The sequence below is a fragment of the Electrophorus electricus genome, chromosome 1 (assembly GCF_013358815.1).
Source record: "Electrophorus electricus isolate fEleEle1 chromosome 1, fEleEle1.pri, whole genome shotgun sequence".
In the NCBI taxonomy this organism is placed as follows: Eukaryota; Metazoa; Chordata; class Actinopteri; order Gymnotiformes; family Gymnotidae; genus Electrophorus; species Electrophorus electricus.
Genome location: NC_049535.1, coordinates 7,993,806 through 8,012,071, shown reverse-complemented (window position 1 = coordinate 8,012,071; position 18,266 = coordinate 7,993,806). Strand labels below are relative to the sequence as shown.

General features: G+C 43.1%; 1 protein-coding gene across 5 annotated transcripts in view; it reads left to right on the top strand.

Annotated features, from left to right (window-relative positions):
• nav2a (neuron navigator 2a) overlaps positions 1 to 18,266 on the top strand; it is a 77,879-nt gene that overhangs the window by 17,189 nt on the left and 42,424 nt on the right. For all 5 annotated transcript variants that reach the window (XM_027011147.2, XM_027011146.2, XM_027011145.2 and 2 more), the window contains exons 2-8: positions 3,347 to 3,464; positions 5,163 to 5,215; positions 10,296 to 10,368; positions 10,463 to 10,700; positions 10,941 to 10,997; positions 12,553 to 12,686; positions 16,941 to 18,069. In XM_027011147.2, coding sequence (XP_026866948.2) covers positions 3,347 to 3,464; positions 5,163 to 5,215; positions 10,296 to 10,368; positions 10,463 to 10,700; positions 10,941 to 10,997; positions 12,553 to 12,686; positions 16,941 to 18,069 — 1,802 coding nt within the window. The remainder of the gene's footprint in view (positions 1 to 3,346; positions 3,465 to 5,162; positions 5,216 to 10,295; positions 10,369 to 10,462; positions 10,701 to 10,940; positions 10,998 to 12,552; positions 12,687 to 16,940; positions 18,070 to 18,266) is intronic.

Here is an 18,266-nt window from a genome sequence, read left to right as displayed (position 1 = left end):
TCTCTCTCTCTCTCTCTCTCTCTCTCTCTCTCTCTCTCCACCCCACGCCTCTCACCAGCTATGTGTTACATGGTAGCAGGCCTATGTGAGGTTAGTCATAAACATGTGTCAGTGTCAGTTCTCGTCTGTATGTTTGACTGTGTGTGTGCTTGTATGAGCTGAGTTTACCCTGGAGATAGTGACATGGAGATGGTGAGAGGGTATTGCTTAGAGAATCTGGAGTCTAGGGGGTGGAGTTAGAACTGCCTGTAGGAATTACATAGATATCATCTCAGAGAGAGTGGGAGAAAGAAAGAGAGAACAGAGATGCATGCAACACAAAGAGAAAAAGGTCAACAAGGTCTTCAGGGGACAAAACCCTACACTATGTGGACGAATGTGGGACTGACAGCAGCATAAGCTCATCTGAACATCCCCAGTGTCTTAAAAAGAGAAAGTGGAGCAGTAGAGCGAGAGATACATTACAAAGGATGTTCTCGAAGATGTTTCAAGGCTAAAATTATCCAGGTCATCAATGTCTTCTGAGCTGCTGTGACTAGTCGACACTCTGGACTTTGTCTGAAGGGGATGTTGGATATTCATTCATGTAGCTGGAACAGATCTGAGTGCTCGTCACCTGTGGCTGTCATGGCACTCCTGAAACTCTTTGTACCAGAAAGAGGCAACAGCAGACTGTCCTGTGATCATTACAAAATGGTGAGCACTAGCTAAGCAAGACTGCAGGGGCTCTGAAGCAGGAGTGCAGAGGGGTTTAAAATAGAGGCCAAGGGTATACCAGTCCTATTGCCCCATATTGGAGTTATTTTAGATTCTTGAAGCAGGTGACTGTCTGAATGATTTGATGTACTTCGTGCCTGCCCTGTTCAGCAGCCTATGGACAATTAAACATAAAAACAGAGCTAGAAAGTCTTTATATTCTGTTTTTAAACTTTGTTTGGCGTGACATGCTGATAAAAAAAAAAAAACTTTACTGCAGTTAACTCTGATTCAACTAATTTGCCATTATTGTTTTACATTTTTATTTAAGAACTCAGAATTAATGATAACATCTCTTATTTCAACACTGACTGCTGTTCGTTTAGTTGACCTTTCCGTTACCTCAGTACATTTTCAATTGTAATTACCTTTAAGAGGCTTGTTATTTTAAGCTGGTGTTACTGAGCATGAGTGCTTGTGTGGGTCAGGGTGGTAATGGAGTTGAGAGGCCTAGGTCTTTAGGCCTTTGGGAAACAGTGTTTCTCTGACTCACTGCATTAGCCCTATAATTAGAGCACAGTTGGATAGGGGCTTTTTAGAAAATTCCTTTAAGGTTATTGCATGTCATACCTCAAAGCTTTCAGACACTAAATTGAATAGCAGGGGATGAAAGTAGCAACAGCAATTGATGTGGACACGTTGACAACCTACAGGCTCATAGCCGGTGTTTCTGAGTCATGCCTGTGTATGTACAAACAGCTGTATGCTTTGGGAACACCTGTGGAGTTTCTCTACAGTTCCTGGGGGCTCTGAGTGATGTAATATCACATCAAACATGCTGAAAGGTGCAGCTTAACTTCAGGTGACTTAAGCACTTTATGATTTGGTACAAGTGTAACACACAATACAAAGCTCTGTGCATGTGTATCTTCACAGCTGAGGATGTGGGGTAAATGTGTCACAAGGACAGTGCTTTGTATGGAAAAGCTTTTAATGTGGGACAAGGCACAATCACCACTCTTTGTGTCGTGAAGAGCGCATGACACCATTTTACAGTCTGTGTGTGATTGTGTTTATGCACGTATTTGTTGTCAGTAAAAACATGTTGGGGTTTTCTATTATTATATTCCTTGTACAAATTCTTGTACACACACACACACACACACACACACACACACACACACAAATGAATGGCGTTCATAAAATGATCCAGACAATAGAGATCATCTGCTTAAACACACAAATTGTCCCGTTGCTGTATGCGTGTGTGCATAAGTATGTGTTTGTGCTTATTCAGAGTTTTTTATCTAGTGTGGTTGCCACTCTAATTATACAGCATCTGATTTTGGGTGTAATGGTCACCCTGGACACATTACAACAGTATAGTTACAGCTGGTATAGGGAAGATTACAGCTCACTTGGAAGACTGGAGGGAAAGGCTGGATCCCTGGGTTGATGCTTTTGAAATTCTTTAAGATTTTTGAACTGTTGCTACCGAACGATTTAGGTACTTCAAAGATTACTTTTGATTTGTTGTCTAGATTGTCTATATTTTTGTCTTTTCTTGATTTTTTTTCTGAGATGAAATTGTGCATTCTTGAGGAAGGCTTTGCCTATTATTTGGCTGTGTGTGTGTGTGTGTGTGTGTGTGTGTGTGTGTGTGTGTTAGTAATCATTTAAAAAAGTAAATAGATTTATTTTTACAATACTGAGATGACTCATATCAAAGCTACATTTGTAAATGCCCACACCCTGTCTATTACACTCCTTACTCAAACTCTAAAGACTACAATTGAAGGTGGTGTTTGTACTGTGCACCTGTTGGTTCCCATCATTAGAAATCCACGCCTTATTCCACTAAGTAGCACGTTAGCACTCCCTCTAGCTTCGTTCTCACTAAACACATACTTCATGGCATGCTGGGACGCTCCATTAAAGAGCGCTTCTAGTTGGTCCTGTGTAGTGGACATAAAGTTTTCTACATAGAGGTGTTCTGGTAAAACTTTGGAAATTGAAACATTTTTCGTTTTACAGTAACTTCTAGTCGTTAAAACCGAGATCTACTTAACGTTAGCTGTTTGATGCGCACCTTTTCGTATGCCGGCTGAAATGAAGAATTTAATGGTGCTTTCTTCGTAGAGTTAAAAATAACTTTTTTTTCTGTAGTTTCCATTAATCCTTTTGCTGGACGCCCCTCTCTGCAATGAGATGCTAGACGACAGGAAAGGCCATTCTAAACGACCAATTACATACGAAGCCATTCAGAGTGTTGAGTTGTTTCATTCAAGCACTCGCGGGTCTCCCCCTCCCGTCCGGTTGCAGTGAAGGCTCTTTTCTGTGATGTCAGAGCTCTCCCCGTTTGGGAGCGAGCGCTTAAGCATCAGTCCTGAATACTTGAATAGGGCACAATGGCAAGAATTTGAATACCATGCGGATACGCCAGCCGCACGGTAACAAAAGGACAAATGCCCTCGATACGAATTCTCTTTTTTTTCGCCATTGATTTGCACGCCGTAAATCAAATTTAACTTGTTTAAAACTTTGTTGTATACTTTACACCGGCGCAATGCCCCCTCGATCTTCATATTCTTGACGGGGCGTTTTAACGAATGGATTACTAAAAGCCTTTTTTCCTCGTTTTGTTCGATAGATCTATACGGACTGGGCGAATCACTACTTGGCGAAGTCAGGACACAAACGGCTCATCAAAGACCTGCAAGAAGATGTCGCTGACGGTGTTCTCCTGGCGGAAATCATCCAAGTCGTAGGTAAGATTTTTGGGGGGGGTTCTTTTCTGTGCGTCAGTAAAAACGATACACAATCCAACGCGTCATTTGGTAAATTGATGTGATATTTAATAATGTTTAACTGACCCAAACCACGCAGAACTAGGCGTTTATTAAATATGACAGTATTGCAATCTCTGAGAATCAGCTTCATGTGTGAAATATTTCTCAGTGAAAGCGGTACTCTATCATTAGCTAATTCTTTACAAATGGTGTTACATATATAAAAGGCAGTAGTTCATGATGAGATGGTTTACAGCCTGGGTTCCTATCAGAAATAAACCTGGGTTATCATATGTATGAGAAGTCACTTGACATGAACCTCTGGTTCATGATCTGCACTCAGAAGTACAGTATATCTCTGCTTGGCACTTGTGCTCATCCAGGAGTAGACCTATACTCTTCCATAGGCACTCACTGACCTCTTTTCTAAAGACCTTTTACATGTTTATCTAGTAATATATAAATCCTTTATATAAACAAATGGAGTCGTCCTGATGTTGTCATAGGAGGACTCTCTGTAGAGCTTCAGAATCCACTCTATGCACACACTTAAATGGTAGTCATCTGTTCTCGGTATACTCCTCCTTGTCAGCTGTTAGAGCCTTACGTGCCTCCATCTCTCCATCCCTAATCCCTTCCTCCACAACTCCTACTAATGTTCCTACAAGTCCCCACTAACCCTCATGTTTTGTGGCCATGTAGGGTCTAGTAGTCCCTATGTGGGTACTGGTTGCTACACCAATTTCATCTTATAGTATGTTGTCATTATTATTTTAAAATTGTTATAAAAGGTAGATTTTGGGTTGCAGGCATGGTTCAGAAGCAACACACACACACACACACACACACACACACACACACACACACACACACACACACACACACACACAGCTGTGTAGATTAGAATGCCGTCATTTGATAGCCCCTGTCAGAGGCAACTTTGCTCTCTTGTGTTTGCTCGAGAGACAAGAGGAAATACCACACCACTGAATTGCTTTTGAAATCTAATCTACTTACTATTTCTTTCCCGCTTACATTTCAATAATACAAACTTGTGCGCCTGGTCTACCTTTAGAGTGTTTTCAGATTTGAGCTCTATTTTCTTGGTGAGGGGTGAGGGGACGTAGTTTTAAAGTTAAGAACAGCAAGTGCGTCCATAGATCTCACCCTCATTTTTCCTGGTGTGTGTCAGGACCGTGTAGGTATATGGAGTGGTAGTGGTGTTACTGACGTTACTTATTTTGTAGGCTATAGTAAGGCATTTATGATCCTATTGGGGGAGCGCTCCTCATCAACTTGGAGACGAACCGTCTTGTGTGTGAGTCTGCACACACACACACACACACTGCTTATTCACCTGACTCATTATCTCTTACCCCTCCTCTGGCAGTGTAGGTGGTAGAGAGCTAATGGGGCCTGTGGCATGGGTATCTCAGCCAATCAGGGCATGTGCAATCCTAGAGTAGGAGTTGTCTTCTCTCAGCTGCTGCAAGGGGGATGGCTACACACACACACACACACACACACACACACACACACACACACACGCACGCGCGCGCGCGCACACCCTCTCTCATACCATGCCTGAGTGGACCTTTGGTTCTGGATTCTGGTATTAGAGGACTTGTCCATCCTTAAAGTGGGGTGGAACTGCTTACTGCTTTTCTTTTTCCTCAGCCAATGAGAAGATCGAAGACATCAATGGCTGTCCAAAGAGCTGCTCTCAGATGGTGAGTTCTGCTGGGTGTTCTTTTTTACAGTCCCCTGGTGCTAACTTTATTAGCATTGCAATAGCATGGCACCTCTTTGAGTGTATCGGCCATGAGTCAAGATCTTGTCCTGCAAATAACCTGAATACATTAAAGCCCATCGTAAAGGTTAGCGCCTCTTCTCCTGCCGACTGGGCCTCTGAGAGATATGGACCTTAACAGTGATTTCTGCTATTGCACGCAGAAACCATCTGGTGGGATAGGGTCAGCTTGGCAAGGACTGAAACACTGCTCAAAGGTTTAGGGACCCAGAGGTTTGGAATGAAATCAAGCCTGGCCGGCCAGATTATAGATGAAGAGCAACGACTCTATTTTAGCCAAACCCAGTGCTGGCAGAATGCACTTGAGGAGGCTGAGTATCAGTGCTACAGAGAGGCCTGAATGCTGTGGTCTGTCTACTCGCCTCGATTACAGAGGCTACTGTACACTTGATTGGGGAAAACGTTCTTTTGATGCAGGGTTTCCTGCAGCCCAGGGGGTTAAAGAGACTGCGTTTGTGTGTTTTGTTTGTGTAGGTTTTTCAGGCGGGCCAGTGGCGAGGATGTGTGAATGAATTGAGATGTATGTTCAGGGTTTTAGACTGTAGCTCTACAGAACAAGTTAATGCAGCAACTGTACAAACTCCAAGTCCTACTGCTGTAGTTGTATTGCTGCTCGGGTGTTAATCTTGTGTATATTAGCGTATTAGGCTGGCAGAGAGGCAAAGGCTAATGGAGCAAAGAGGTATTAGTGAAATATTGGCTGAGTGTGCAGCTTGCAGTGCTGACCTGTAGCCTGATGCTCTGTCTTTCTTTGGGATGCTGATGGCAGTATGTGTGTATTTGTGTGTGTGTGTGTGTGTGTGTGTGTGTGTGTGGGTGTGTGTGTGTTTGTGTTGGGGGGGGGGGGGGGGCTGAGAGACGCGTCTCTGTCGCTCCATCACTTCCATCCCCCCCATCTCTCTCTCCATGTCCATCTCTGACTCTTTGTCTGACTATCAATTTCTTTCTCCATCTGTCAATTAACTGTGTCCCTTCAGCTGCTAATTACAGTTCCCCCCATGCCCAGTAATGGAGTGTTTTCACATACACAAATCATCATTTTACCCCGAGTTTGGTTGGTCTGTGATTATGTAGATTTGTTATCACCCTCATTTCTAAAATTCCTCACTCTGACCTCACGTGTGTGTGTGTGTGTGTGTGTGTGTGTGTGTGTGTACGTACACATTTTGAAAATCAGTATGTTAATGACTGTATGTAGATTTAATGTGAGCATGTATGCGTGTGTGTGCGTGTATTAGTTGGTTAGTTATCTTCACCCCGGTGCAGACGTGGTCACTTAGACAGGGAGGGTAGCAGGTGCATACCCAGCTGTTATGCTAATGGATGCATTGTGTATTTTGATTAGGAGCTGAAACTGCTCTCACCACAGAAAGTGGTCTAATAAGAGCTCAGTCTGAACACAGACCAGCATCAAAGCTTCAAACACTTGGGTGGTGGGCGTTCCAGGGGTTCTGCTCTGTAGGGACCCAACCACACCGCCTAGAATTGCTGACCCACCACTTAACCTCGCCAATGAAGTAGGTGAGTGTGTAAACATATTAGCTGGTGAGTGGAGGGATCTGACACTGAAGACAAAACAGGGGATAGCTACTGAAGGAATGGAGTCTTTGGAGGGTGCTGATGGGGAATTGTGTTACACACGTGCCTATATTAGCACTTTTCACACAGACATGTAGCAACTAGAGGTGAATGCGTGAAACCTGTTCTCAAAGCTCATTCAATGGGTCATAAAGAACATAGCCACACATACAAACACACACTAATCACTAATATTATTCTATTATTCTGAATTGGCTTAAAACAAATCAGAACAAAGGGAACATTTATGTCTCCTTTCATTTAGCTCTTATTTCTACTTAGCTCTTTTGGACTTTTGTTCTCGTTCATCTGTAGCTGACTCATGGCATTCTTCGCCTAGTCTAGCTGGGAAAAGCAGACACTGTACAGTAACAGCAGTGACGATGAGCAACATCACTGCCGGTGTTGAGCAGTGTCCGTCTTTCCAGGGGCTCATTCTGTCTGAGCCCTTTAAACGCACAACCTTTGCCCCTATATCAGGGCTGTTAACACAGGATCGTTAAAAGCACACAGGAAATCTCTCACCCAGTCTATGGCTGTGATAGTGTGCCTGTGTGTGTTGGGTCTTTGTGGGTAGCTGTTAATGTCTATGCATGGTTTTGTTGGCTGCATGTCTGTGTGTGGGTGAGAGACCTGAGAGCTGTGTGTGTGTGTCTGTCTTTGTGTGCATTTAACAATAATGGTCTCAATAGTCCAGGTCATCTGACTCTGTGCAGTGATTATATCAATGGTGCATTATTACGGGAATGTATTTGTGTGTAGGTATGCACATAACGTGTATAGCACACACAGCTTTATTGCTAGCTGTAGCCTATAAGCGTATTTTCAGATATGTGTGAAAATGGAGAAGAGGAAGGTGGGTATAAAAGGGCGGAGTCCTGATGACTCGGCACTGACTACAGCTGTGATCACCCCGCCCCCAGCATGTGTGCTGGCTGGCTGACAACAGGCAGTCTGAAAACAGATCCTTTCACTGAGTTCTGAGTTTATGCATGTGCATTAATTACTGAATCCTTCCTGATCTCTGCACTCTAGAGCAGAATTAGGTGTCACATAGCATGGAGTTCTTCAGGGCCTTTTTTGGGTAATCACGGTCAGTTGTCTGCTCATGCAGGTTGTCTGTGGGCTTTCTTGATTTGTCATAAAATGCTGTTAGTCTCAAGTTTCAATCATCAGACTCCTTTTCCAGAGGTGGCATGTGTGACTGAATTATGCGTATGTCACACTCACATGCTCATGTTAGGAGAACAGGTAACGGTGTCGATGGACAGAACCATCAGTGTTCCCTGGTGTGTGTGTGTTTGTGTGGCAAAGGCAGAGGGAGGACATAGGTTGTTTGAGCAGCATATCAGTGTTTATAAACCCGGCTCACATCTCCACAGTGCAACAATGTAGTGTATGCCACTGTATCCTGCACAAGTGGGCGGAGCTTAAATGTCCTCTTTACAGGTAGGCAGAGGTTAAATGTCCTCTTTACAGGTAGGTGGGGCTTTAGTCTTCCTTTCCCAACTCCACTCCAGACCTTTATTTTTAGTGGTCAGTTTAACTGGGAGAGGGTTCCTGTAGCTAGTGTAGTGCACTGCTGGGTGCAGTAACCTTTGATATTTGGTATACAGGTGTGCCTGTATGCGTGTGTGTGTGTGTGTGTGTGTGTGTGTGTGTGTGTGTGTGTGTGTGTATCTGTGTTTGTGTTTGTAGTTCTATAATCAGATATTTGCTGACTGTGTCAGGATTTTGTTCTTATTGACTCAATGACTATAGCATCTTTGTTGTAGAGGTTACATTACACACATCACCAATAAAGAGGGGCACTTAAAGAGCAAGAGACTGAGCAAAACTGGTATGGCATTTTGATCTAATGAGTTCAATTTCATTCCAAATCCTTCTTACACTTACACTTTCGCTAAAAGAACCTTTCCATGTTTTACTGCACGTTTCATTGGGTGCTCTACTAATGTTAAGCCACTGTGACCAGAATGATAAAACCAGGCTTTAGAAATGTCCATGTGTAAAACTGTGTGGATAGGGAATAGGATCACAATCTCTTCAACCCCATTACAATTGTTTGAAAAAGTTATTTTTACCCATAGAGGTCAGGGTCATAACTATTTCAAAGGTACAGTGGTATCTAGAACAGTGCATGGCCCGGATTCCTGACCTCCAGTTCTGTCATTCACACTTTGACCCCACCATCCAGCAACTGTCATCAGCAACAGTTGGCCTGTGCCCTGTGTGTAACATTACTAGAACAAGATACAGCACAGGCCGTGCACTATACACACATCTATACTGGCAGCTAGTGCTAGGATCAGTCCATTTTCTTATAATCATTTGTGGAATTCAGGGATTTTAATGCATTCTCTTCTACTACTTATTTGGTTTTGTTCTGGAATCAGTGTTGTGTGTGGTCTCCTTCTCAACAGGATCTATAAATTGTGTGTATGTGTGTGTATCTGTTTTGGTGTTGCTTGTTTACTCTTCAGAACCAGCTGTTTGCAGCCAATAGTAATCTAGCTATGTTTAACAAAATGCCGCTGATTCATACAATGGCTTCAGCTGTGCTGTGCACTTCTAAGGCAGAGCCTTCCAAAAGACTTTGGAAAGGAACACACCTTAGGACAGAGGTGCCCCACACCTGTCCATGTGATCTACTTCCCTGTAACATTTAGTTCCAACACACTTGGATCTAATTCTGAAGTGTGTTTGTGTACGGAACCAAACTCTGTCCTAAGGTGTTGTCCAAGAATTTAATGTTCCTCATGTCCAAAGTTCTGTTAAAGGTAGTTTTCAATCATTTGAAATGTTTGCTTCATAAAAGTGTTGGAGTAACCATGATAATGCAGATTGCTATGAAATGCTGTGAAAGTGTTGTTACATGGAGGTCCTCCTCCTATAAAATATTGGCGTCTTCATAATTGTCCTGGAAATAAGTGTGACCCATGGCCTCAGCCTATCCAATTTCTTACCTGACTGACTAACATCTTAGGAGCAGGACTGGTATGTAGACAGTGTCTCCTAGCAACGGAGCCAAAGGAACACCCATAGTGTTTGAGAGGCAGACCGAGGTCTTTGCATGCTGTTTTGACTGAGCAATCCAAATAACTTATCAGTGCAGTGGAATTATCAGCGCTAACATTCTACGTGCGCCATTTCTGGTGTACAGAGCACAGCAGAGCAAATGCCATCCAGGGCCTCAGGTAGTTCAGCTCCATTTTATCCTTAATCAAAATCTTGTTGTCCTTGGTTTATTTAGGTGTGTGTGTGTGTGTGTATATATATTCGCGTCTGAACAGAATGCTGAAAGTTCCTGAAATAAATGCGCTACCATCAATGTGTTACTAGTGTCGAGCTAAATGAGTTTTGAATTTGTAAAATTAACCTTATGTAAAGATCTCTCTCTCTCTCTCTCTCTCTCTCTCTAGATTGAGAACATTGACACCTGTTTGGCATTCCTGGCAGCCAAAGGAGTGAACATACAGGGACTGTCTGCAGAAGGTAGATGAAGAGAGCAGAGCCGAATACATATTTGAATCATGTTTGCACAGCTCCATGCCTGTCCCTGTCTGTTTCTATGCCTTGTTCTCTGCAGAGATCAGGAATGGTAATCTGAAGGCGATATTGGGGCTTTTCTTCAGTCTGTCGCGTTACAAACAGCAGCAGCAGACCCAGAGACAGAGCTCCCAGCAGCTCCACACACCACACACACACTCACACACGGCCCTCAGCCAGCAGAGCAGCGCACCTGCTCACCTCTCCTTACCCTCGCATGGGACACCGAGCCCCTCAGCCACTCACACGCACAGAGCACAAGCAGAGATGCAGTCCAGGTACGGCCCGGCCCCCACACCGAACTTTATGTTCCTGAGTCATAAATGGAGCTGAACGCTCATGGGTGACTTTTATTACTTGCAATGGCACCTGCTTCTCAGCTGGGACCACAGTCTGTCTGTCTCAGCTAATGGAGCTTCTGAGCTACCTTATTCACATTCATTCACTCTTTCTTTTACTCTCTAAATCATTCTCTTTCTCCCTCTCTGTCCCATTGTATGTGCCTTCTTTCCATCTAGGGGTGCTTCTGAGAGCAAACTACTCAAGTTTTCCATTGGTCAGAAAAAGTCGTCAAGGTTACCTCTGCTTGCCTCACCTTCTGCCTGCTCTTCCTCTCTCCTCTTCCTCAGTGTCCTTTTGCATGTTTCTAAGGGAAATTCCACAAGTGAAATACATAAACAGCCTTGCTTGTATTCATTAATATATCTAAATATTAAATAGTTTTACTAACAGCATTTGTTTCAGCTGTGCACATCCAAAACTATTTTATGTGTATTTATATTGTTCATTGTTAGTGGAATTCCCCTTTAAGGACGTAGAGACCGACCTCAAGACCAGCTATGTCATTCTCAGTCTCCGTTTCTGAGCTGAGAGACCTTTGCTTCGTGTGTGTAAGGGAGAGCGGTTCCCTGCTTGCGTGATGTATTAAATGTTCATTTTTGTGCCCTGAAATGTGAGTGCTTTATGGTTTTACAAGGTTCTTACTTTAACAACTCGGCACAAAGCTGAATGCACATCGAATTAATTGCATGGATTTGCTTTATTTTGCTATAATTCAGGCCTATTACTTTATTGTGCATTAAAACATTATAATCCAAAAAGATAGGAATTTTCCTCCATGCTGGCCGACACATTCCTGATTTGAATAGTATTTTCTGGGGCCGTTTTAGTTAGTTTTGTTCCTATTACCACTTGGTATCGTAGTAGTATTGTATGTCTCTTCCTTGAGAAATAACTTCGTTCACAATGTTATTTCGCCATCTAACGGTTGATATCTGTAATTACAGGTAAGTTCTTCGACAAGTTTAGAATAACTTGAAAATGCACGGCCTCCTTATGACTAATTGAAGATCACCTTAATGGCATTTAAGGTTTTCTACCTCAAGTTGAACGGGAACTCAATAGCTCCAGGTGACCGGTTGAAGCGCCTGGTACAACAAGCCAAGAGCTGTAATAGTATTCACTTGCCACTTTCTAAATCTGATTTAATTTCTGACATCTGCAAAGAGATTAGTGTTTAATATCGCTGGCAAGCTGTCATTGAGAATACGACTGGCGTCTTTGACAACACCTCAGATCTTTTTATCTGAGATTTGGATGCCGGTCAAATGTTTGCGAAGCTATCGTATGAATCCTTGACATCCCTGGACACGTAACTGTCATTTATTTCTTGCAAGCTAAATACACTCTGTTGCTAGAACCATAACCAAATAGGACCAAAGATCAAACCTATAATTAAGCTCTTCAAAAGTGTTGGTTTACATCTGCTATTAAACGCTGGTCTTGCACTCATTTGACTGTACCAACTGTTTGTAAGTTATTTTTGTTTTTTCAACCAATTCCTATATAAAGATGTGTTTTTACAGCTGTGAGAGTAAGCATGATATATTTGGTGTGGTTGCTTTGCCATGAAATGGCCGGGAAAATTGAATCTTGCAACTGAAAAACGAACATCCAGAATCGCCTCTCGACTTTGTCTCTGACAATGTTACTAACGGCAGCCAATCTTTTTGAGGTGGTTTGGCTTGAGCAAAGCGCCTTAGTTTCTGTAGGCTATTTTTATTTGCCAAATTGTGATGACCTTGTCGCTTTGGAACTTCTCCCCCTTCTCTCCCTCTGTCTGTGCTTCAGACTCCCCGGCCCTACGTCGAGGGTGTCCGCGGCGGGTAGCGAGGGTTCACCCCGGGGGTCCATTAGTTCGGCAGGGAACCGCCGCAGCCAAGCCTTCAGCGACAAAGCCAAACCTGCAGCGGCGCAGGCCAAAGGTTCGTCATTCTTCTCTGTCAGATGCCGTGACTAACAGCCAGACGCTGCATGTGAATTTGCGACAGCTTCATAGATGTGGCCAGTCAATCATTTTGCGATCTGATCCTCACAGTTTGGCAAGGCCGCAGCGCAGTTTTTGGCGCGTTTAACAACTGTGGAATCGTTTTAATACGTATAGATTTCTAGAAAGATATTGGTAAATGTTTATTCCAGTGCATTTTAAGACGATTTTAAACATATAAAACCAAGCTGACAGCGTCTATAAATCTGGTTCTATTTTTAGCACTCAGTGGCCCACTCAAATACACTTCTACTAGGAATTGTCCCGGTACTCCCGATGGTCAGTCCATCCCTGTGTGCCTGTGTGTTTCTGCATTAAATGAGCTCCAGTTAGAGTGTTATTAGGACGGGGAGTGTGGAGATTGGATGAGAGAGAGAGGGAGGGAAAGCTATTCTGTATTGCTGGGAAAATCTTTTCTATGGCCAATACTGGAACTGTGTGTCTGTGTGAGAGTTTTAAAAACAGGCACAAGTAGTCTTTGTCTTTTTATGGCTGTGGATGTATCCGTTACTCCCTCGTCTCAGCCCCGATCCAGTGCTTTATATCTACATAAATACTTCTCTTATTGTAGTTAATCAGTTGGTTCTTATTTGCTGTTAGATATAAATATTATGGCTTGTCTGGAGTGTGTAATCCTGGCAGTAGGTGCTTGTGGCCAAAGACGCAGTAATCTGACTGAAGTGCTACAGGGTCGGTGAGTTGGTGACATCTCTGTGTCCATCTCTTTGTAATGGTCCATTAGCTATGGACAGGGTACCTCTCTTAGGGATACAGTCATGATTGGTTACAGTACAGCAATGGTGATTTGTTTAGTGTTCATTTGCACTGTGTGCTTGAGTGAGTTCTTTTGTGTGTGTGTCCATTTGAATGATAGACAGTGGAGAAAGACAGTGGATCTGGTGCTGTTCTGTTAGTGCTCAGTCATGTTGAAGATCTTAAAATGTTTCACTGGTTCAGAACAAAAAACAGCTGTTTTGTGTTTGTGTGTGTATTAATTCTAGAATATCATGAATAAGCCCTTATGGAACCACATTATCTTAAGAATGTTACTATCCAGATCATTGCGTTTAAGATTCCTTGTTTAAAAAAGCTTCTAAAATAATCCATATAAAGCTGAAATATGGGTTTAGGGATTGCATATCCCCAATAAAATGTAATACTCAAATCACTAAAGGCAGTAAGCCACTGTGCTTAATTACAGCAACCAGCAACATATCAAAGACGTTTTGAAGTTAATATACTCTTATTATCTGTGAGTAAGGGACTCAAATCCTGCTTGCCTGACTACTATAAAGGGCTTGATCCTAAATATGGAATATGCAATTAAATTACATATTTAATTAAGCTTGTTTTATCCTACTTATTACCAAATCTAATTTCTGGTTCTTTTTAATAAGACTTAATTTATTCATGTATTGTTAATAATGCCCAAACTGTTTTATTGTTTGTCACACCTACTTCAAGCATAAGAGTCCAGTATGGTTGCCAGATTTGTCATATATACTGGCCAAATATACGTACATTCATCTAACCACTTTATTAGTCCAGCACATGGGAGATGTGAGTCTAGAGCCTGTCTGTAGCCACACACAGTTTTGATTTTGAATCTTTGTCCTTTATTAATGGTCAGTTTCTGATCACTGGACTGCTATTGGATGGACGGTTTTGATTGCATACCAAATACTGCCACCTAATGCATTGCTACAGTTTGGTATTGTGATATGCTTTGCTGTATAGTAAAACAAAGTCCTGATTCTTTAATATGCCCGGATGCTTACATTACACAAGAAGAAGTTGAGAGCTATTTTACAATTTGCAATTTTCTATTATATCAGTATTGATGGTAGCCTATGTTGCAAGATTGACTAATAAATGACAAATTGTGCAGCTCTAAGTATTCATTTTAAGATAAAATTAAGACTGAAGCAAGTACATAATAGAGAGCTAGGAATAATTCAAAAAATATATTATAAAAATAATATATAGATTTTTATGTCATCAACAGATATTTGTAATCAGTACAAAATGTAACTGGGAGCCAGCGCGGGGAGGAATGAAACAGGTTTAATATCATCGGTCTTCTCATTTGTAGTAAAACATCAAGTAAGATTAGCACTAAGGATAGTGGATTTCCAAGGAACAGCAAAACACTTGTGCAAGTTTAAACACTTGTGCAAGCTGGGTAAAATACTTTTATCTGTCCTTTTCTGGATGTTTCACTCTCTCTTAATCTTTACTCATCAGAACCTGGAACAAGAAAGTGGTTGTGACTTTGAGTGCTTGGGTGGATGTATGCGTGTGGGTGCTTGTGTGTGTTTCCTGTGGTTCTGGACGTTCTTATCGTGGCTTTGTCACAGATCTGAGTGTGTCATCATCTTGATTGATGAGGGGAGAAAGAATGCCAAGATTAGGCACATGTGAGGTGAACCCAGACATGGCCTAGTCATATTGTAGTGAAGGCTGAAGGAGAAGGGCAGAAAATGGAAGAGAGAGCCTAAAGTGAGGAAGGGGGGGATGATGTCTTTCGTAGGGGTTCTCATCTGGCCGGGTAATGATCCGAATGATCTTTCCTCTACTAATAGCATAATGATGCAGGATATTTAGCTTTGCAGTATTAATGGTTTAAATATGGACCCCAGACTCTGACCAGCTAACCCTGGGGCATTCAAGAGTGGGGAGTTCCCTCACGCTCCTCCTTGACCATGGGTGAGGGGTTTAGCTCCTAGATTACCTACACTTCTTCTGAAATTAAACTCACAGCACATATCCTACTTAATTAAAATGTTTTTTTCTCTGTTCCCTAAATACCATCTAATTTCTTTCCCTCATCCATTCTTGGGTCTTTCCCCCTCTTTATGCCTCTGTCCTCCCCCAACTATTGGAAGTCATTAGTGGTCTGACCCATTTTTCTCTGGGTAGCATGGCTAATTGGGCATTAATCACTTCCTAATTGTGGCTTTGTGTTTGCACCATTCACTAATGCTAACAAAGGGAAATGAGAACATTCTCTTCCCTTTTGGTAAAGTCCTGAAGAAATATTCAAGTCAGTAAAAACAGATTTGCAGCTTTAGGCAAAGACGAAATAAAACAATAAAATATTTTATTATATGGGGGGTGGGTTTCACTTTGGATATTAATTTCCCCTTCATATTTGCTTAACAAATGAACATATTTGTCATATTTGTTTGAATGCAGCTTCACACTGGAGTGTAACTGCAGTATAACATATTTTAACCCATAACTGCAGAACACTGGGTTTCATTTTGAGAGCATAGAATGTGTGTGCGTATTATCATGGCCTTATTGTTCATATCTCTCTCAAAGTACTTTCAGACAGAGAAATGTAACCTGGCAACTGAATCAGATGGTGTTTCTTTATCATTATAGTGTTCTGTATGTTTATCAATAACTGCAACACATTCATATTACTTTTACTTTTCTAAAAGGCTAGATTTACACTGCCTTTGAGGTGAATCTTGGAATAAGAGCTAGAGGGTGAGTGAGCTGGGGTGGTCTGGGGGCGTGTTGTGGGGGGCAGAGAGGGTGATGGAGCCATGGAGAGAGGGGACCACTCAGTGAGCTGGAAGTCCTCAGCGCTTCTGCTGTTCAACACTTCACATTTTCCTGGGTGTTTGACCTGCCACAATAAGGCCTTTCAGGACAGGGACCTTTGTGTGCCTATCTGTGCTTTTGTTGGGAAACAGTTGGACTATTTGTTTTCTATTTTTGTTTTATTTTTTGAGCGGTAAGATATAAGAAATGCACTTGGGGTGTCCACCAATGTGGACCTCAGGTCTTTTAATTAAGTACCACAGAGTTCAGTGTGGGCTCCGTTCTGTGTTTGATAATCATATCTGAATGTGCTTTAACTGTAGTGTTCATGATGTTTGTTAATCTGTATTCTAGTCTACAATGATTTAACAAAATCTTTATCTTTTGTAGTAAGAATGCAGTGACAGAATTTTGGCTACATAATTTGAACATTAAAGTTGAACTCTCCATGTTAATGTAAACAGTTTAGAATGGCTTTCAGTCTGGCAGTAGTGAAACAGCCCTGCCTCAGGACTGGCAGACCTTATATGGCAGGCGAGACCGTTGTCAATGCCCATTTCTTGTAACGCAATTCTTGGCTCCTTCCTTGCGTTGTTTTCTCCCCCGTCCTAGTGACTGACCAAATTTCTCTCCTCTTCAGAATCATCAGACAGCATCTCCTCTCAACTTCCAGGCATGACTGAGCATGCACCGTCTTGTGCGGCAGCTGTCAGTACCTCCACCGTCATCACCAGCAGCGTGGCATCTTCCTCCCAGTGCTCCGCCATCCCGCAGCCCAGCTCCAGCGGCAAACCCTGGAGGAGCAAGTCCCTGAGCACCAAGCACACATCTACCTCCACCATCCTCTCAGTGAAACAGGAAGCCCCAGCGAAGCAGCCCGCCCCTGCTGATCCTCCACCCAAAACTCTGCCGCAGAGGTCCATGCTGGAGAAACTCAAGCTCTTCAACAGTAAAGGAGGCTCCAAGTCCTCTGCCCAAGCAGAAGGTGCCGTGGGGAAGGAGCCTGGTGTGGTGCTGGAGAGAGTGGAGGCTGGCTCCAACACCGAGCCTCTGGAGGAAGCAGAGGGCAACGCTCGCCCTGTTCCCAGCTCCGGTGCTGTCAGCTTGTCGAGCAGCAGCCCGAAGATGGCGCTGAAGGGCATAGCACAGCGGACGTTCAGCAGGGCACTAACGGCCAAGAAGGGCTCGACAAAAAATGTGGAAAAAGAAAAGGAGAAAGAGAGAGAGCGGTCGAAGGAGAAGGAGCGTGGGAAGGAGGGGTCCAAGCGACTGCCTGCCTCTGAAAAGGCAGAGATTAGAGAGGAGCTCGCAGAGGAGATGACTGGAGGGTCCGAGGTTGGTGTGGCAGAGGCGGAGCCCAAACGGACCTCGAAGATTGCGAGCCTTATTCCCAAAGGGGGCAAAGTAGGTGCCAAGAAAGATAGTTCTGCCCCTGTGCACACTGGTATTCCCAAACCAGGCAGTAAAAACACTGGAACTGGGGCAGGTAAAAGCTCAGGAGCACCTATCAGTGGCAAAGACAATGAGAGACCACGTAGCATGCGCCTGGGTGGAGGAGCTGGTCTCCATAGAGACAGCCGCCACTCCTCCTCCTCCTCCAGCCTTGCATCCACAGAGGGTAAAGCCCACCAGCACCACACTGCTGCCCCAGTGGGTAATGGAGGCACTACACAATCCACAGCCAGCAACACAGTCAGTGTGCAGCTGCCTCAACCCCAGCAACAGTACAGCCATCCCAATACAGCCACTGTAGCACCTTTCATGTACAGGTAAGAACAAAGGACCTTGAAAGGATTCATCTGCACAACTGCTAATGTTTTTTAGAAATGAAAGACAAAGCAGGTGGAGAGGAATGTCCCAAACTAGTTAGTACCGTAATTAAGATGTCAGAAGAAAACAATGGAAATGTAAGCATATGAAATTAATGTAAGTAACCTTATACCAGATTGGTGGCATTTCATAAGTA